The 21,091-nt window shown below is 47.9% G+C and overlaps 1 protein-coding gene across 2 annotated transcripts in view; it reads left to right on the top strand.

The window, feature by feature from the left end:
• Positions 1–14,479: 14,479 nt before the first annotated feature.
• Positions 14,480–21,091, top strand: part of ADORA1 (adenosine A1 receptor) — a 63,787-nt gene continuing 57,175 nt past the window's right edge. Inside the window, exons 1-3 of one of the 2 annotated variants that reach the window (XM_006834116.1) lie at positions 14,480–14,701; positions 15,052–15,215; positions 15,547–15,944. In XM_006834116.1, coding sequence (XP_006834179.1) covers positions 15,604–15,944 — 341 coding nt within the window. In that variant the 5' untranslated portion in view covers positions 14,480–14,701; positions 15,052–15,215; positions 15,547–15,603. The remainder of the gene's footprint in view (positions 14,702–15,051; positions 15,216–15,546; positions 15,945–21,091) is intronic. The other variant, XM_006834117.1, reaches the window with a different exon arrangement.

The raw sequence follows: 21,091 nt of genomic DNA, 5'->3' as shown, positions 1-21,091 counted from the left end.
CAGGGTCAGTCACTATGGGTTGGAATCGACTTGATGGCACTTAACAACAACAACAATGCTTGTATTTGGGCATTTGTTGGTTGGCTGTAATTGTTTGCTCAATTATATTGCACCCTCATTGCCCCTAACCTAGTAGACTGTGAACCCCTTCAGAACACAATTCTGAGCTTATTTATCATTAGCTTATTGATAAGTTTCTAAAGTATTGGAGGAAGAAAAGGGGAGCCTTAGAAACAAGCCCCATCTTATTTGTACAGTATAAACTGTATCTTTAATAAGCCTCGGAGAGTTCAAGCCCACACTGAGTGATGCGGCTGTTAAGACAGCCTAACTCTTCAAACATGGGCATTCATTCCAGCCTCCCACTTCTTATGTCTTCTCTTCCTCCTGTCTCATTTCTTCCTCTGGACCCTTCTCCCTTTGTCTTCTTGTCCTTTCTGTTGTATCTACTTTCTTTTCCTTCCTTTTTCCTGTGGTGCTATGGAATAAAGCACTGGACTGCAAGGTTGGTTTGAACCATGAGGTTGGGGGTTTAAACTCACCAGCTGCTCCTTGGAAACCCTGTACAGGGGTCGTTATGAGTTAGAACCAACTTGACAGCACTTAAGAATAACAACAACATTTAACTTTTACATTAATCGTATATTGCACAAAATATCATAGCATTAGTGAAAATAACATAAACAAAAATAACAGTATATCCACAATTCTGCCACTACAATAAATCAGATTGCTTTCATTTGTATACTCTTCCCATTGTTGGATGCCCACATCATTTTGCATAGTTGTCATCATAATGTAGTTATATGTTTGTATTCACTTTTCAAGTTAAAATCAGAAGCATTTTCCATGCTCCTACATAGTCTTCATAATTATAATTTTTATGGCTGCATAATATTCCATCGAGTGGATGTGCCAAATTTTACTTAACTGCTTCCTTTCTGTTGGTCATGTCCAGTTTTTCCCTGTTGCAGACAGTGTTATCCGTATTCTTTTACTTCTTTCTCTTTCTGGCTACTTCCTGTTTCCATCTTTCTTTTTCTTCATTTACCATGTTTCTTCATATCTCATTTTACCTTCTTAGTTGCAGCTCTCTTTGTTAAAGCAATAATATACTTTCAAGTGGATAAAGAAATCATTTTAGTGGGACCTAGGGTTAAAAAGAAAAACTAAACATTTGCAATAAAACTACCCTACAGACACTTTTGCTATTTTTATACACTTAAAACTGTCAAGGATACATCTTTTGTGTTCACAGGTGGTAGGATCATAGGTGATCAGCTTGTGACACATTGTAATGGAAGAAGAAAATGTTCATCAATCAGGAAAATTAATAAATAGACAAACCATGATAAGTCTGTGCTAGCAGCCCTAGTGAGTTAAGACAGCCTAACTCTTCAAACATGGGCATTCATTCCAGCCTCCCACTTCTTATGTCTTCTCTTCCTCCTGTCTCATTTCTTCCTCTGGACCCTTCTCCCTTTGTCTTCTTGTCCTTCTTTCTGTTGTATCTACTTTCTTTTCCTTCCTTTTTCCTATGGTGCTATGGAATAAAGCCATGAATAAATGAAATGTAAGAAAAGAATGCTAATAAACAGGCAGATGTCATGTTTGTCAAGAGTAGCCTTTTTTTTTTTAATGTTGTAATATAGGTTGTTTCAGAACAGGGCCTCATCCAGGAGATGAGAGCCCCCATAAATCAGATCCTGCCTCTCAGTCTACCCTCTCCACTGCTCCCAGCAGGTGGAAGTTGGGGGTTTTGAAGTTTAGTGTCTAGTACCCAGCCCTGGATGGAGGACAACAGATGGGGCCACACAGCCCTGCCGCTCAGACCGAGGGGAACAGGTGGAGGCACTGGGGCCAGAGTGTGAATGCTGGCGATTCATGAGTGGTGTGGGTGGGCAGAGTGCCCAGCTCAGGGGCAGGGACAGCTGGACAGCACATGGGTGGGGGAGGAACAGGGGCATCCTCCTCTCCCTGCCCCCTGTTTGTTATAGGAGAGGAAGCCTGAAAGGGCAGAGAACAAGGATGGGGAAGAGGGGAACTACTTACTCTCACCTCCTAGGCTGGGGCAGGAGTGAGGTCAGAGGGCTCCGGCTGATCTGGGAGGTTGCAGGGCAAGTGGGCATAGTAGAGAGATGGATGCCCTCTCACTGCCCTTCCCCGTCCCCAGCTGTTCTTTACCTAGCCCTAAACCCAAGGCATTTGGGTCATTCCAGCAGCTGTGCCAGTCCTTGGCTGAGTCAGGGCATGGACAGGGGAGGGAAGCAATTGCCACCCTCTCCTTGCAGACAAAGGAAGCAAGCAGGTTGGGGAAGTCTCATGCACAGGACAGGAATACCATACAGAACTCTTACCTGTCAATTCTATCCTCCCAGACCCAGGTCTGTTTAGGGATAGGGTTGTTGTTAAGTGCGGTCAAGTCGGTTCTGACTCATAGCTACCCTATATAGGGTCCTTGCAGTCCAGCACATTAACCGGCAGCACATACCAGGGCACCCAGTGACAGGGTGTCTTGGAGTAGGTTCTGACTCATAGCGACCCTGTATAGGGTTTCTGAGGTTTTAAATCTTTAAGGGAACACAAAGCCTCATCTTTCTCCCAAGGAAGTGCTGGTAGGTTCGAACTGCTGACCTTGAGATAAGCAACTGACATAACCACTACACTATCAGAGCTTCTTAGTGATAGGGTAGGAGTGTAAAAGAAGTGTGACACTAGTAATAGTAACAATGTACTGTTTGCTTTGCCAGTAACAGAACAGAACTGCCACGGAAGGTATGCTAACAGGAAGGCTGCCGTTTGGAACCTATACAGTAGCTCTGCTTTCATAAAGATTACAGTCAAGAAAACTCCATGAGCCAGTTCTTGGCACCCAACCACACCACCATATGCTATCGGCTTAATAACATCATTGAATCCTCCCTACAACCCACTGTGTTAAGTGCCATGAAGTCGGTTCTGACTCATAGCTACCCTGTATAAGGGTTTCAGAGGAGCAGCTTGTGGGTTTGAACCACCGACCTTGCCGTTAGCAATCCATTACTTATCCTACAGCGTTACATCAGGATTCCTGTTAGGAAAGTATCATAATTCCCATTTTATAGATGAGAATTAAGAAAGTGCAGAATTTAGATTTGGTGCGAATTTGTTTAACTCTCGAGATTGGACTCATTACCTTTGAAGAGCATTGAATTAACAGGGGTGGGCGGGTCTGAGTTAGCCCTACTCACGGTCTTAATCGAGAGCATCTCACTGAGGTGGGGTGGAAAGTACAAGAAGCTACAAAATCCTTTTCTCCAACGATTTTTCCAAACGGGAGCTAGGCCACCTCTTTGGGCTGAGTCAAGAGACGGAGGTGGTGCTGTAGGATATAAAGTGCTTTGGAGGGGGCGTCAGGAGACCCGAGCTCCGTCTTTGCGCCTGGGCGGGCAGGCAAAGCGCCAGGAAAGCCTGGGGAAGGTAGATGGACCGAGGCGCTGTGCCTGGGTTCTGGTTCATCGTCAGGTGGACCATTTCACTACGGCCAGGCGCTTGCTCGAACCCAGAGCCCAGATACTGCAGGCTTCTCCTTCCGGTCCCAGGAACCCCTGCACGGGGTTGCATGAGAGGGAGCCGAAGTAGCAGGGTGGGCTCTGGCCCCTCCCCAGCTCTTAGCCTCACGCCCAGGCTTCCGTCCCGCCAGCAGGGGGACCCCGAGCCCTAGCAATTGCTCTGAGCCCGGCCGTTTCAGGCTCTCGCTGTCTTGTGGTACTGCAGATCGACTCACCCCGCCCCCTCCCTGAGTCTCAATTTCCTCTTCTGCCAAACGGGAAAATTATACCTATATCACCAGCAGGGTTCATTTAAGGTCAAAAAGATCAAACAATAGAGCACTGTTCGATCTTCTTGCGGTGTACTTGTACTATTGTATTGTATTATTTTGAACATGCAGTTTTCTTGATATCTACCATGATCCATGTGGTGTGGCTCTGTAGAATAAGCACTCCATTTCAACGTCGGTTTGAACCGCAAGTTTGGGGGTTCAAATTTATCAGCCACTTTTCGGAAACCCTGTACAGGGTCAATATGAGTCGGAACTGACTCGATGGCAACTACAACAGCGTAACCATGCCCCAGAAGCTGTTTTAAGCCCTTGGATGAAGTCCTTCCAGCTCTTGGGCCAGGGATCATGGCTGGTATTAAAAAATTCACTAATAGAGGAGTTTCGCTTTGTTTTCCATCCACCTGATTCTCCAGGTAAAATGAGCAGCTTGCAGGTGAGATATAGAAACAAAGTCTCCTGTTTATTCCTCCTGTCTGGAATTTGGGGATTCAGGTTGGGCCACAGAGAGGTGGAGGAGCCCTGGCCCCAGGGCAGCATACAGGGCTCTGGCCTCAGACCACCTCTTTCCCTAGCCTGAGGAAAATGTACTGCCTGAAGTTTCTTTTACTGCCCAGTGTTCTCTGATGACATTGCAGTGAGTTCAAGGCAGATCTGAATAGAATAACTCCTACTAGCATTTAGAGTTTTTTGTGAAATACGGGAATTAAAGCCTCTGGGACAAGACTGAAGCTGAGAGACTGGGCAGAAGCATGTGACAAAGCTTAATTCCAAAGTCTGTTCTTCTCCAGGAATGTTAACCAGTTCTGATTCCACTGTATGTTTTCCTCCTGGCTGCTATCCTTGCTGGGAGAGCCTTCAAGTGAAGGCATTGCTGTGAACACGTGCACATGGTGGGCTGGCTAAGGCGGCACCAAGTGTATGGCTGAGAAGAGGGATCCCTTCTCACCTGAGAGGAAACATCACTTCTTCCAAGAAAGCTTTGGCTTCAATCTAAGCTTTCATCTTGGGACATAGTTCACAAAGCACCTAATTAATTGCTGAGTAGTAGTGTTGATAGGAGCTCTGGTAGTGTAGTGGTTATGAATCCGGCTGCGAACCTTAAGGTCAGCGGTTCAAAACTACCCGCTCCACGGGAGAAAGATGAGGCTTTCTACTCCTGTAAAGATTTACACCTTTGGAAACCCTGTACAGGGTTGCTATGGGTCAGAACCGACTTGACGGAACTTAACAACAACAAGTAGTGTTGATTATGTGCAGTGGAATTGGTTTGACTCATAACGACCCTGTATAGGGTCGTTCTGAGGCTGTATATCTTTATGGGAACAGAAAGCCTCATCTTTCTCCTGTGAAACTGCTGGTCATTTCCAACACAGACCTTGAGATCAGCAGCCTGATAGTTAAGCACTACTCTACCAGAGCTCCTAATTAGTTCCTGAGAGTGCAATGGGTAATAGTTCACATGCTGATTATGTTACTTTTCAAATTCCATGCATTGTGTTCCTTTTTTGAGTGAACTCTCTGAGAGGCCTCATGATGTGCTGGAAAGAATCCTGAACTCACAGATCAATTCTAACACTTGGTGATTTAGGGACTCTCTTTGAACCTCAGTGTTTTCATCTGTTAAAGGGAGATCCTAGGAGCAGGGATGGTGCAATGGTTAAGAACTGGATTGCTAACTGAAACCTTGGCAGTTCAAACCCACCCAGCGGCTCCAGAGGAGAAAGACTTAGTGATCTGCTTCCGTAAAGATCACAGCCAAGAAAATCCTGTGGTACAGGTCTACTTTGTCACATGGAATTTCTGAGTCGAAATCAATTTCATGGGCCTGACAACAGTGACAAAAGACATTATAATAACTTTTCAGGGAGACAGTGTGATAATACATGAGATAAATGTGAGAAAGGATCAGGCACATGGTTCTACTGTTCCTTCTGTGTGTGTCTGCCCAAGAAAAATGAATATGTATTTCTATACAAAACTTCCTCCCGCGGAGCAGCTGGTAGTTTTGAACTGCTGACCTTGAGGAGGCTTTCTGCTCCTGTAAAGATTTCCAGTCTCGGAAACCCTGTACAGGGTCACTCTGAGTCGGAACCGACTCCACGGCACATAACCAACCACCACACAAAACTTATACATGAATGTTCATAGCAATATTATTCACATTAACCTAAAAGTGGAAATAACCCAAATGCCCATCAACTGATGAATACACAGACTAAACGTGGTAAATCCATACATTGAGGTAGTATTTGATCCTAAGAATGAATGAAGTACTAATCCATGCTGCAGCATGACGAACCTTGAAATAGCCTGAACCAAGGAAGCAGTGAACCAAGGAAGGATGAATTTGAAAATTTGAAGTGGAATTTGAAAAGCAACGTAATCAACATGTGGACCCACCGCACTCTCAGGAACTAATTAGGAGCTCTAGTAGCGTAGTGGTTAAGAGTTAGGCTGCTGATCTCAAGGTCTGCAGTTCGAAACTACCAGAAGTTTCACAGGAGAAAGAGGTATGTATATATGATATGATTTCATTTATGTAAAATATCCAGAATAGGAAAATCCATGGATACAGAAAGTAGATTCATGGTTGCTAGGGGTTGCGGAGGCAGGTGTTGGAGAGTGACTGTTAATGGGTGCAAAGTTTCTTTTTGGGGTGATGAAGATGTTCTAAAATTAAATTATGGTGATAATTACAGAAATGTAAGTATATGATAACCCATTGAATTGTACATGTTAGAGGGTGAACTCTATGGTATGTAAATTATACCTATTGAGGTGTTAAAAATTTGTTAAAACATTACTGAGTATCCTGAATTTAATCTGTCAGCCTTACTTCTCCCTTCTCTTTTTACCATGTTTTGGTGGCTTTCTCCTAACATACTGAACGTTGTTGTTGTTGCTTGAAGGGTGGGAAGGAATAAGGAAGGATGTTCAACTGCAGCCTGTCTAACCTCCAACCAAAACCCCCCACAACAGTTGCCATTGAGTTTATTTCGAGTCATAGCGAACCATATGTGTCATAGTAGAAACGTGCTCCATAGAGTTTTCAGTGACTGATTGTTTTTAAAAAAGATCGATCACCAGGCCTTTCTTCTGAGGTGCTTCTAGGTGGTTTGAAGCTGAGTGTATTAACCAGGGACCACCTAGAGACTAACTTCCAACAGAAGCCACATAGTCTCCCCTGACTCAGTTTCCCCTGAGGTAGTATTTGAGGAACCCCAAGAAGGCAAAGTCTGTGTCCTGATATGGATGGAATAAACGGGTGGCACAGGGAGACATGGAGTCAAATGTGTCCATGGTGGAGTAAACTCAAGGTCTTTTAGATAGCGATGGGGTGGCTGGTGGATTGTCCAAAGGTATTGCTTTGGCTTCAGTCAGGACCCAAGAAGCCAAGAAACTCATGATTGGTGCCTTGTGGGCAGGGGTAAGAGGAGGGGCTGGGCCAGAGGAAGAGGAACCTGGTGTCAGGTGAAGTCTGCTTCTTTAACTGATGTGCATCATGACAAGATAAACTCCTAGCTACTGAGAGAGAGGAGAGCTGGAGCTGGGGTGGAAGAAGACCTGGGAGTTCCCCTTAAGACTCGCTGGGGGAAAGGGAGGGGAGAGAGGGGCTTGCAGACACTTCCAGCTTTGCACATATAGAGGTCTGGACCAAGTCAGTGTCACACACTGGTCAGGCCCTTCACAGGTGAGGTCTGTTCTCTGCTTCTCATCTCTCTGATTCATCCTTCCTTACCACTGCTTCCTTGGTTCAGACTATGAGCATGCTCAGATCGTCTGTCTAAAGCCAACCTCTTTTTGGCCCCTTCTCCTGCAGCTAACTCTCCATATTTGATTCTCTCCCCTGACAAGCTCCTTAAAAGACTTTTCTGTACCTACAATCTCCACCTTTCCCCACCTGCTCTTGGTTACCCTTGATAGGTATTTCTACCCCCACCTCTCTTCCCCTGAGGGTTCTCTGAGGTCTTCACCTGCTTCTTCTCACCAAACCCAACCACTACTCCTTCCACTCTCTCTCTCTCTCTCTCTCATGCCTGCTCTCCAGGCCAGAACCTCTCAGTGCCTCTCCTTCCTGGTACACCAGTTAGTCTGCTCCTTCTATCCAGCTGCTCTTTATCTGTATCCCTGGTGGTCTCTGTGTCTCCCTCCTAGTTACTCTGGATACAGCTCAGCTTCCTTCCAGCTTCTTCTGCATTGTTTCTCTGAATGACATCATCCCTCCACCATCTTGACCAAAAGACTCAGCACCAGCTCTGACTACCCCCATGGGCATTTCCAAAACTCCACTTGACCATGCTGTCTATGTGTTCCAGGGGGCACATTCCACCCAACCCATCCAGGAATGGACTTCTTCTTTCTCTTCATGACTTCCCAGCTAGCTCCTCCTTCTTCTGATTCCTTGCAGTGATTATCCCAGGAACCCAAACTTGAAATCCAAGGGTCATCTTTGCTTCCTCATTCTCTTCTGATTCCTTGGTTTGGATACTCAATGAGCTTGGGAAGTCCTCTGAGCAATTTCCCTTATCTATCTTCTCTCTGTTCCCACTGCTACCTGTTGTTGTTAAGCACTCTCAAGTCAGTTTTGGCTCATAGTGACCTTGTCTAGGATTTTGGAGGAGCAGTTGGTGGGTTTGAACCACCAACCTTGCAGTTAGCATTCTGGTGATTATCCTACAGTGCCACACCAGGACTCTGCTTCCTGTTAGGTTTAGCTGTTAATCATCTTTGAACTAGACTGCTATTGCCCCTGACAGGTGTCCTGCTTCCACCCTCTCCCTGCTCCAGAGTAATCTTTCTAAAGCATCTCTCAGATCCTTCAGGCGTCCCATTACCAAACAATAGATCATGATATTTGTCTACTGATTTACAACCTAAAAACTACTTTCAAATACATGGTGAGCGTAATGTCATTATTTCTATTTTATGGATAAAAGAGCGGATGCTGAGAGATGTGGTGAGTTGTCAGGGTCACCCTGTGATAAAGAACTGGCTTTAATTGAGTTCCATTTTTCTGTAACGTCCCCTTAACCTTCCCAGGAAAGCCTCTAGAACATGGTCCCTAGCTGTCACTCTGTTGCCCAGCCTGAAGTCAGCACTAGGCCAAGTCCTTGGTCTTGCCTAGAACATGCTGGGCAGTTTCATACCTCCCTTGTTCTTTCTTTCTGTCTGCACACAGGGTCCTCCATGTCACCAGCCTCTGTCCACAAAACATAGTGTCCTACCCTTTGTCCTCCTCCAAGGTTCTGAATAACTGTTGCTTTCTCCATAACTCCCCCTCTCCGGGCCAGCCTGTCTGTGGCCCTTGGAACACATTAGAGGGACCTGGCTGATTCAGAACAAGGCTGGACAGCAGACCTATGCCCCAGCCCCCATGCCTCAAGCTCTTTAGGGACACTTTAGGAGATGCCATTGTCATGGTAGACCCTTAAGAAATACCAGTAGGAGAAATAAATGAATGAATGAGGATGCTTCTGATTCTTCTTCTTTAGGAAGCCCTTTTAGGCCAATCAGACCCAGTGGTTCCAATCTTTCCCTGACCTCACATGCCAGGATGAGTCAAATACATCCTATCTGGGTCAGGTCGTTTCAGCTCTGCCACATGGCTTCTCTTTAACCTCTCTCAGTCTTGGTTCCACATCTGTGACTGCGGACTACTAACACCTGCTTTGCTGTCACCCAGGTATATGGACAGCATTAAATGGGATACTGTACTCATATATGGGAACTTCTCTATAAGAAACAAAGTGCTACAAAGGACTTTTATTATTATGTAAATTTGTGTCCACCTAATGTTTTCCCCTGGGTATATTTGCAGCCTAACTCCCTTTTCTATGAGATGGGAGTACAAGGGGACGAAAGCCAAGAACACTTACTTCACCAAGTTCTGAGTTTAAAGGGCTGGGTGCTCTGGAATTTCCCAAGAGAAAGGAAGGCCAACGTTCAGAGCATGGCTCTGCCTCCATTGCACAGGTGGATTTGGATAAACTTATTTCCTCACTTAGTGTCAGTTTTCTTATCTTAAGGGATTGGATTGGAGCTCAGAGTTCCAAGCTTTTGAATGTCATAGAGCTAACAAAATCTTATACAAGGTACTCAGATATGAAATTAATGGAAGCAGAGCTGCTCTGACTAAAACAGGGTTAGTTTCCTGAGCCTCATGACTTAGTCTCCTCTGATGAACCCTAAGGGATCATTGGTGTACAATTTCCAAACCTTCAGGTAAGAAGGCTGCATGCAGTCCTTTCAGCACTGGTATGAACTCTTTTTCATCTCTCCTGGAGTACCACAAGAGGAAACCTGTGCCAATGGAGGTAGGAAAGAGTGACTTTAGAGTAGGAAGAACATACTGGTTCTTAGAGGAGGAGCTGTGCATTGGGTCATTTATGCCTGATGTTTGGTTTGCCTGGTGTTACAAATGGTAAAGCAGTCCAATACTAGCTACAAGGCTGGCAGTTTGAATCCTCTCAGAGGTATCTCAAAAGACAACTCTAGTGATCTAGTTCTGAAAGATCACAAACTTGAAACTCCTAGGGTTCAACTTTGTACACAGGGGGTGGTCAGGAGTTGGAATCAATTTGACAAACAAGACTGATGTTCCCCTACTTTTTGTGAGCTCTTTCTGGGGACTGAGGAGGTGGACTGTGCCTTTTAATCTCTATCTCCACAGAGCTCAGCTCAGGGTTTACTACATGATTTGTTGTTGCTAAGTGCTGTTGTAGAGACAGTTCCGACTCATCGCGACCCTGTATAGGGTTTCCAAGGAGAAGCTGGTGGGTTTGAACTGTTGGTCTTGTGGTTTGCAGTCCAGTGCTGATCCTACAGCGCTGTCCCAGGAGTTCCTACTACATACATGCCAGCACCTCAATCAAGGTTTATTGAATAGAATGACTGAGTGGATGATGAGGTAAGAAGAGCAAAAGCTGCTCCATCCTTGATTCAGGATTTAGGACTGGTTCAGTGTGGTCTGAAGGACCATGGACCAAATGGTCCTGATCTATCTATTTCTCTCTCACACACAGGGTAATACTCTGTGTTGAGATTCTGACTCTTTGCATCCACCCAGTATTTCCCCCACAGGAGTCTCTGACCTAGGAGAAGGGAGAGTAGGAGGAAGAAATAGAGAGACCTAGATTCCAACTCTGAGGAGGAGGAGTGTGAAGGAACAGAGGAATGGCTTTAAGAATGGATTTGGAAAGCATTCAAGGAAGACACTGCAGGGGTAGATGTAGCTTGGAGGTGGCTACCTGGGGAAAAGCCAGGGGCTTCCCTGACACCTAGAAGAAGTCTGTTCACTGCCTGCCTTTGCCCAACTCTCCCCTCCTCATACACACACTGGCCAGACCAATGCTAACAATGGGGCTGGGGAGCAAAATCACCTCCTGTCTGCTGGGAAAAGGAGTCCTAGTGGTTACGCATTCAGCTGCTAAGGAAAAGGTCAATGGTTCGAACCACCAGAGAAAGATGTAGCAGTCTGCTTTTGTAAAGATTATAGCTTTGGAAACCCTATTCTGTCCTATAGGATCATTATGAGTCAGAATAGACTTGATAGCAATACGCTTGGGGATTTAGGTTCTACTCTTTCCAACCTGCCTTGCCCTCCTGCTGGCCTTTAAAATTTTTTTACACAACAAAACACACGCTGATTGCTCACCTTTTTGATGGAATATCCTATAACTCTTCATGAGTTAGTTCATTCAATCCTTGCAATGATTCTCTGAAGAGGCGTTCCTTTTGAGGAAACCAAGGCTCAGCTGTTAGGAGGCAGGTCACACTTCCCCCCAGAAGATATATAGACCCTGGTGTGTGTGTGTGTGTGTGGCATTTAGTCAAGGAGTCCTGGACATGGACATACTGGGGAAGTCAGAGAGTTTGGGCTCTGGGTACATTCTGGATACCATGTTTCCACCTGTTCTACCTACACACTCCCATATTGTTGTGCCCCATTGTAGACTTTTGACTTCTTTTCCTCAACTCCTCGCCCGCCCCACCTCACAACCTTCCCTCATCTCAGGCCTGTATCTGTCCCTGGATGGGGTAGCCTGGATTAGAAGGTTTCTAGGTGGAAAGGAAAAATGGAGAAGAACTAATGCATTTGAATTATGGTGTTGGAGGAGAATATTGAAAATACCATGGACTGCTAGAAGAACAAACAAGTCTGCTGTGTTGGAAGACATACAGCCAGAACGTTCCCTGGAGGCCAGGATGATAAGACTTGGTCTCTCATACATCAGACATATTATCAGGAGGGACCAATCCCTAGAGAAGGACTAGATAAAGTGCTAGGTAAAGTGGAGGTTCAGCAAAAAAGAGAGAGCTCCCAGATGAGATGGATGGACACTGTGGCACCAGCAACAACTGTGTAACAACAGTTGTCAAGATGGTGCAGAACTGGGCAATGTTTTGTTTCTTGTGCATGGGGTTGAAATGAGTTGTAACCAACTGGATGGCACATCAAGGTGAAAAAGATGAGCCCCTGTGGTGTCTATCCCAGCACATCTTTCCTACCTTGGAATGGACTTACTGACTACAAAAGTAGAAAGGATGGTAGACATCAAAATCCACAGCACTGAGACAGGGAGAGGAAATGGGATTTGCCTGAGACCAGCTTCCAGCACTTCTGACTCATGGTCCAGTACTCTTTTCACTGCACCAGTACCCTTACTCCTGGCCAGAGGACCCTGAGGAGACTGCTTCTCTCAGAACAGTTTCCTGACAAGCTCCTTTCTGCAGACCAGTCTCCTACCTGGGAGGGCTGCCCCTGAAAATCGAGAAGGATTTAGGCATGAGAGAAGCGAACAGGGTTTTAGCTTATTTGACCCAGAACTGAGGAACAAACAAATTACTCACAGGTATTCTGTAAATGTATCTATTACATGTCTATAGCCCGAGGGTAAGAGGAGTTGGGGTGGTGGGGCATGGCTGGGACTAGGGGGATTCTCAGGCACCCTCTAGAACTGAAGCTGATGGTTAGATAGAGAGACCCTAATCACTCACGTCCTGCCCCAAACTCTGATAACTAGATAATTCTGAGACGTAGCAGGACTGGGTTAGTATTAGGAACAGCTTCAAGAAGCTGAGAGATGAGAAGGCTTGAGCTAAGAATCAGGGGACTGGTCACAATGATCCACAGACTCACTCACAGGAAGAGTAGGCAGAATGATGGGATGTTGGCCTGGAGTGTTGAAGAAGTCTTCAGAGGAAATGGAGGAGAAAGAGGGGGACAGAGAACTCATGGCTTCTGGATTCTCAACTTTCATGAGACACAGATTCCTTGCTCCCCCTAAAGGCAGAAATGGAAGTTGGCTTTCCCCATACTGGGCTTCCTCCTCCACCAAGGATGACTCAGTCTGCCCTCTCACCCTCATCCCTCTAGCTACTCAGGTTGTGGCAGAACCCTTCTCTTGGTATCTTGAGATCCAACAAGGGGGCAGTGCCCCAGAGGCCAGAGCATGCCCAGGTGGCACTGTGGACCCTCTCTCTTTGCCCTTGAAAGACCCTTTCCCAATACTCATGAACAAGGCTATTCAGTAAGGCACCCATTCAGAGCATGGATGATCTTGCCCCTGGTGGTCCTGGTTAGCACCTGTAAGGCATCTAAACTAAAACCCTGTGTGGAGGCAATGGTGCAGGGAGTGGGGGCTTCTCCTGTTGGTGCTTCCTGGGCGCTTTACTCTGGCTCCATTTGATTTGCTGTGTGAGCTTGTGGCAGCTTCCTTCTCAGAGTCTATTTCTTCTTCTGTGTCACCAGGGACTGGATAAGATGCATGCTTTATGGTTTCGGTACTTTGCTATAAAAAGGGAGAAGGGGGAAAGGAACAACATGACTTTTTCATCCATCTTTCAGAACTGCCTTTCAGTCTATTGTTGTTGTTATTAATGCTGATGAGTCAATTCTGACTCAGAGCCACCCTGTATAGGGTTTCTCAGCAGTGGCTAGTGGGTTTGAACCTCCCACCTTCTTATTAGCAGTGCAGTGCTTACTCTATAAAGCCACACCAGGACTCTTAGTGATTTCCATTTTACAGATGAGGACACTGAGGCTCAGAGACTTGACTGAGAAGATCTTGGGAAGCTAGACCAAGTCTCTGAGCCTCAGTGTTCTCATCTGCAAAACGGAAATTGCTAATAAACTTGCAGTTCTGCAAGATGGATTCGAGAACGGAATGTTGTATAATGGCATAGGCTAGAGCCTGCCAAGTAACGTGCCATCGAAGGATGTTAGTTCCTGAGAAGATGCAGAAACGGTTTTCATCTTAGTGCAGGGATTTTGGATTGATCATGGGGTGGCGGTGGCGGCGGGGGTGGTGAGAAGGAACAGGACGGGACTTGGGGGGCATGTCAGCGAGAGAGACATTCTAGAGTTCTGCAGGTGAGATGCTGCGGCGCTGTGAGGAATGGAAGGGACTCTGGTGTTGGGCCAGGGCGCCTCGGCATCCCGCAGACAGAAAAGAGGGAGTGGACATTCGGAAACTGTACCTCTGTCTAGCTCCTGACTGGATTCATACACTAGACCCTTCTAAGAGCTCACATTTTCCTAGCTTTTCTCACCCAGAATCACTTCCTTTGTTTAGAGGAGGGGATGGGGGAGGAGACGGGAGGGCAAGGAGGGAGGGGCCCGCGGTGCCGCCACCACCGCCCCCGCCCTCTCCCGGTGTGTGGAGCCCGATTGTCACTCAGCTCCCGCGCCGGGGGCGACAAGGCACCGGCTCCGGGAGACGTGTCCCAACCAGCTCCCATCCCCCTAATAGGCGGGTCTTGGATTCTCCTGGTATCCCCGGAGCAGGCAGCTGCTGAAGGCGTCGAGCTGCGAGCTGCGGGACACTTGGGCAATAGCGCTCAGGTGGTCAGGAGCTCTGTCAGCTTTGGTGACCTTGGGTAAGTCTGTGGTTCGATTTTCCCCTGGGACTCCATAGGGGCATGCAGGAGAGGGTTGAAAGAAGCCCCCCTTAGGGTAGGCGGTGGGCAAGTGTCCCTGGCAGAGATGGAGTAGGAATGGGGGACAGCTAGGAGGATTCAGGCACCAGCAATGTCTCAAGTGGGTAGGCGCAGGGCACGTGTGTACGCACACACACTGGGGTCTGGGAAGCCTGCGCTCTGGCCTTGTTCTGGGCTCAGTCCCCCAAACCCACGTCTGCCACACCAGTCCCAGGTGCGAAACAGGGGCGCCTACCTCTTTAAAAGCGTCCTGGGCTGAGCCTCTGTTACACCATGTGATTGCTTGAAAGGCCAGGCTGGGAGCGCTGCGGCGGGAGCCTGGAGGACGATGAGCCACCGAGAGGTGCCCAGAGCCCAGCCCTGCCCAGCGCAGTCCGGGAGCTTTGGGCGGCTCCGGGTGCCCGGAACTTTGGGCGCCACCTCCGTGACCCCCTGCCTGCCAGCAGGCAGGATGGTGAGCTCCCTGTATCCTGTTCTGTGGGCATGGGTGGGCAGAGCCAGGCATGGGGGACTCCTGAGGGTACGTGTGTGCGCTGGGAGCGGCCTCACACTTGATAAAAAGAAGTCAGTGGAGGAGAGAGCTCTGCTATTTTAAGTTGCTGAATGGAACCTCTGGGGATGATGAGGGGAGGAGATCAAGATTAGGCTGGGAAAGGACCCAGGGACCCCTCCAGCCTGGGCTAGTGCTGACTGTGCCTAGTGGGGCCCGTCTCCAAAGGGCAGCTGGAGACCCAGAGCTCCCCTTCCCAGGCGGGCCTCCCCACCCCAGGCTTCCATGACCACAGGTGCCTGCCTCGTGCCCCTCGGTGCCTGCTTGCTGATGTGTCCAGCCTGTGCCCACCATGGCGCCCTCCATCTCGGCCTTCCAGGCCGCATACATTGGCATTGAGGTGCTCATCGCCCTGGTCTCGGTGCCTGGGAATGTGCTGGTGATCTGGGCGGTGAAGGTGAACCAGGCGTTGAGGGATGCCACCTTCTGCTTCATCGCGTCCCTGGCAGTGGCTGATGTGGCAGTGGGTGCCCTAGTCATTCCACTGGCCATCCTCATCAACATTGGGCCACAGACCAACTTCTACACCTGCCTCATGGTCGCCTGTCCCGTCCTCATCCTCACCCAGAGCTCCATCCTGGCCCTGCTGGCAATCGCTGTGGACCGCTACCTCCGTGTCAAGATCCCACTCAGGTGAGTCTATGGCAGCAGAAAGTGTCCACACTGCTGTGTTGGTGGTTCTGGGAGTCAAGTAGAGGATGAATGGTAGACCATAAGACCCTAGTATGTCTGGCGTTCTGGATGCATTGTGCCCAGCTTCCTGTCACCTTCCTGTCCACTGCTCTGCAGAACCAGGCTGAGCTGCAATTGGAGAAGCAGGAGGAGGCTGGGGGGCTAGAGGACTTGACATGGCCAGGGAACCCAAGACTGACTATTAGGCCTGGGGTGGTTGGTGGTGGTTTAAGATGCCACCAAAGTAGGATCCCAGCGAGTGCTGGCTGAGAACCAGCATGGAAGCAGAGGCAGCAGAGCAGAGAGCAGGATGTTGGTGAAGACAGACTGAGCGTAGCATATTGGGGACAGGAGTGCTGCTCCCCATCAAGACTCAGGCATGTTTCCTGAATACGCTGTTTCGGGTTTGTGTTCCCAGGCATATCTATATGTGCCAGCTCCACCTTCTGGGGCTGTCCTGCTGAACCCAAGTACCCTGATTACCTCTGTCCAACTCCCACGTATGGAATCTCTCTTACGGGTAGGAAGAGGGAGCAATACTGGCGCTTGCTCTTAATGTTCCTGGTTCTCTTGCAAAACTGTGTATCACTTTGCTCGTCAAAGCCGAGGTGCTTGAATTGCTCCCAGGTACCACAGGAGGCCTGGTGCTGTGAGTCCTCAGTGGGGGTGTCTAGTGCATGCTGGGGCTCCCTGCCTGGGCCTGCCAGGCCATAATCTCATCACCAGGCAGCGCCTGGGCCACCAAGTGCCAGTGAGTGCCTGGGCACATTGCCAGGGACTGACCCTGCTGGGACACTCTTGTCCGGTATGCCTGTCCCTTTTTAAAATTCTTGTCACTGGTAGATTCTCTTTCTATTGGGGAGCTCTGGCCATCTCTGACTCCTGCCAACCCGGGCGTAGCTTCCATATCTGGGACACAGGGCCTCTGGCCTCACTTGGCTTTTTCCTTGGGCAGGCCTAGGCACCAACGATTCTCTCCTTTGCATTACATTTGTGTACATGTAACTTTTCAAAGCTCTTCTTAAGAACTGTTTTTCTGTTCTCACCATGAGGTGGAACAAGAGCTGGAAAAGGGGGAATTAAGACCCAGAAGGTCCCCTGAAGCTAACTGGAAACAGGGCCTTGATTCTGTCATCTACCTGCCTTCCTAATTCCCCCAGCACCTGCCTGCCTTGCTGCAGCTTCTCTACCTCCCTGCAACCTCCTGGTCCCTCAGGGAAGGTGGACTGATGGTTGGGGAGAGAAGGGGAGGGTAGCAGAGGCAGCCCAGAATCCTCTTAGTTCCATCCCTGAGGCCCTCATGCACATGGCACATACAGGGCTGTTGCTATTAGTTCTAGGTCATTGTTGCAGATGAAGCTGGTCTCAACCCATTAGGATGGGATGGGCCTCCAAGCCCGGCTATTATAACAAAGTGTTGCTGCATTAGGAAACTCTCACAGATGTGCAGATACGGGAAGGCTTCTGGAGAGCGTCTGCCTGCTGAGTGGGTGCGAGGTGAGCCCAAGGTCTGGTCCTGATGTGATGGAGGCCACTGGGTGTGCCTTCCTGTCAGGTGAGGGGGATGGGATGGTTGTTCTGGCAGGTACTACAGTCTCATTCCTTAGAAGGCAATCCTTGTTGCTCTTGTCTTGAGGAGGTGATGTGGTGGGATCTTCTGAAGGGGGTGGTAGGGGTGTGCATGTTGTTATTAAATGCTGTTGAGTCAGTTTTGGCTCATAGCAACCCTGTATACAGTTTCTGAGGAGCAGCTTGTGGTTAGCAGCGTCCAGTGCTTATCCCACAGTGCCACACCAGGTGTGCATAGAATTTAGTAGTACTGACCTGGGTTCAAGTCTTTGCCATGAATTTCTAGCTGTGTGACCTTGAGAAAGTCACTTACATAACCTCTTTGAGCTTCATTTTTCTCCTCTATAAAACCCACTGCTGTAGCATCTGTTCCAACTCATAGTGACCCTACAGAACAAAGTAGAACTGTTCTTTAGGGTTTCTGAGACTGTAAATTATGACAGGAAGCAGACAACCTCGTCTTTCTCCTTTGGAGTGACTGGTAAGTTTGAACCACTGATCTGCAGTTGGCAGTCCAATGCCTAACCCACTGTGTCATCAGGTCTCCTTCATCTATTATAGGAGGAGCTAATAATACTACCTAATTTCTATTTACATAAAACACGGTTAATAAGCAAACAATAGGTTTATGTTTAGAGTTTTATTATTATTAATGTATGGTTCTAATTGGGGTTGCAGCCCTTTTGCCCCCTACACAAACACACACTCATGCTCTTATACTTGTATAGGCAACACACACACACACACTTCCAGGGAGGTGTCAAAGTACTGTTAAATTTTATTTATCACATTTTCTTTCTCCTGGTAGGCTATCACTGCCTCATGGAGAGTGACCAGACATTGACTACCTTTTGTTTGTTTCCACAAAATTTCCAGTGACTGGCACACAGCAGACATCCAAGAAACATTGACTGGATCTTGGTGAGCTTCAAAAAGGCCTTCCAAGTGTCCAGTCTCTCACCTTGCTGTCTCCCCTGCTTGCTTAGGGCCCTGGCCACAGCTGCCCCTATCAGTTCAGATGTGGCTGCTTCTGAGCCTCACACCAGTGGTGCCTGCCAGCCCTGCCCACTGGAGAGTAATGGGACCAGATTTCTTAATAAGCAAGGTACACACCAGTACCATTATGCCTCCCCACCAGTCTGTGGTGCAGAATATCACCTGTTCCACACCACATCGGTAGACCTGTGTAAAATTGCTCACCGCAGATTAGCAAGTAAAAAAATTAAGCCCATGCTTACCTTGTTGGGTGCAAGCCGGTGCATACTGAGTTTATTGATCAATCTGCCCTGGAGAGGAGTCTTTCCCCTGAGTCAGAGAATGGCTGCTAAGACCCGTTTCCCAACGCAGGGATCACAGAGGCTGGGCTGAGGTGGTGGGACACTCTGGGCCTGTTCCTGTCATTGCCCAGGCCCCCAACATGTTCTGCTCCCCCTCTGACCAGCTGGAGTGAGGGAGCAGCTACAGAGAACACCTGTCAGTCAGAGGTGCCCAGACACCCTGCTCCCTACCAGAAAAGTCAGTACAAGGCGGCTGTGTCCTGGGTTCCAGGAAGTAATACTGGCCAAGCATGAGGCATGTATTGGGTGCCCAGATGACAGGAGTCAGCTGGGGCTTGCACAAAGCCAGCCATGATTTGGGCAGAGGGCTGGTCAGTCAACCACAAATTTTATTTCCTTCCACTTGGCAGAAGGCCAAGAAAGAAGAGATTTACATCATGTTGTGTGATCTAGTTATATATAATAAAAGCTCAAATTGTTGATTCATCAATAACCTGTCATCATGTCATTTGCATGTATTTTACATGTGACTTGCATAGCACCCCCACAGGATTTATGACAATTTGATATCTACTCCAGGAGACAGGTTGTGGGGAGAAGTGCCAACAGGGCTCCCTGCTGCCTAAAACTCTCTCTGTGGGAAGGAGACCCTAACAAGGGATGTCTGTGGCCAGATGGGTAGGGGTAGGGTGGGGGACTAGCAGGTGTTGGGTATCCGGACATACCTATTCTGTTGCTAACTAGCTGTGTGCAACCTTGGATATGCTATTTGACTTCTCTGAGCCTTTTTCTTTCTTTATCTGTTAAAGGAAGAAATTGGATTTGAAGTCTTTGAGGTACCTTTCAGGTCTAACACTGTGGCTTTTCCTTATGGTGGCTCCTATCAGTGCTTTAAGAGTTCTAATGATACAGTGAATTAAACATTGGGCTGCTAGCTGATAGGTTGGTGTTTGAACCCCACCAGATATCCTGAGGGAGAAAGATGAAGTTGTCTGCTCCAGTAAAGTTTTACAGTCTTGGAAACTGCATCCTATAGGATTACTATGAGTTGGAATCCACTTTATGGATTTGGGCTTTCTTTCTGATCAGTGCTTTGCTGGGATCCTGGGAAGGTTTTGTTTTGTTGTATTTTTTAGCTCCTTATGATTGTGTGTTTAGGTATGGTGCTATTTGTTTTATTTGCTTTATCTCATTTGATGCTCACGCCCTCTTCTCTGGTAGAAATTATTGTTATCCACATTCTATAGAAAATTCTAGAGCTCAAATGAAGTCTGAGGCTCAGAGAAGCTCAATCATTTTCCCAGACAAACAGCTTGTTAAGAACACAGCCCAGATTTGAATCCAGGCTTGTTTAACTGATGCCTTCAACCAAGAAGTCCTATACATCTTGAACCAGCCCCTGGAAGCTGTAGGATTTATGGACGACTCTCCCTAAGGCTGTGTGGGGGTGATTTTTCTCTTCTGATCTTTCCCAATGTCCTTTGCACACTAGTCCGCCCACGCTAGTGCCCTTCCTCCCTGCTCAATAGGAACACCTTCCCTCCAGTGGGCAGTGAAACCCTGGGCAGCCCTGCCTCTGTCCATAGCTGGAAGAATGCCCAGCTGGATTGCTGAGCCCTGGGAGGCACAGAAGGCGAGGGGGAGGGTGGGCATACTGGGTAAGAGCTTGGGCAGTAAAAGAAAGCTGGCAGATTAGGGTGCATTTGATTTTAGAGCATCCATCTCCTTGCTTTGGGTAGCTGGGCTGTCTTCTACCACCAGAGTGCCTCCTGCACCTGTACCCCAGTAGCCCCTTCTGGGTCCCAGAGCATAGCTTTCTAGTTGTGCTGTCTAGGCCATCTCTAGATCCTCTAAGGATAGATTAGTCATAGGCAGAGTGTCTGAGGCGGGAGAGGAGCCCAGCCCTATCTTGTTTGTAGATGAGGAAACCAAGGCTCTGTAGGGTGCTTGTTGGCTCATTGTTGCTGTCACTCAGTCCTGAACCCTTCCCTCCTCTGAATCCTGCCTCCCCCACCTCTGATGTAAAAGGCTAGAGCTGGGAGAGCTTTGTTTGTAAGGATTTTCTCAAGGGAACAGAGAAGAAAAATGTAGTCTCAAACAGGTTAAGCCAACAAATTAGCTTAGAGGGAGAAGTAGCTTTGTGGTTAAGAAACACTTTGTTTGAATTAGGGATAGCCTTGGGTGGGTTCTGCTAATGAATGTGCTGAGGGAGTGGGATATGGTTGTAGAGCGCTATGAATTAGTTTCAAGGATGAAAGCTTT

Source organism: Chrysochloris asiatica, unplaced genomic scaffold (genome assembly GCF_000296735.1).
Source record: "Chrysochloris asiatica unplaced genomic scaffold, ChrAsi1.0 scaffold00009, whole genome shotgun sequence".
In the NCBI taxonomy this organism is placed as follows: Eukaryota; Metazoa; Chordata; class Mammalia; order Afrosoricida; family Chrysochloridae; genus Chrysochloris; species Chrysochloris asiatica.
The sequence above is the reverse complement of the archived record's forward strand: the minus strand, read 5'-3'. Positions and strand labels throughout refer to the sequence as shown.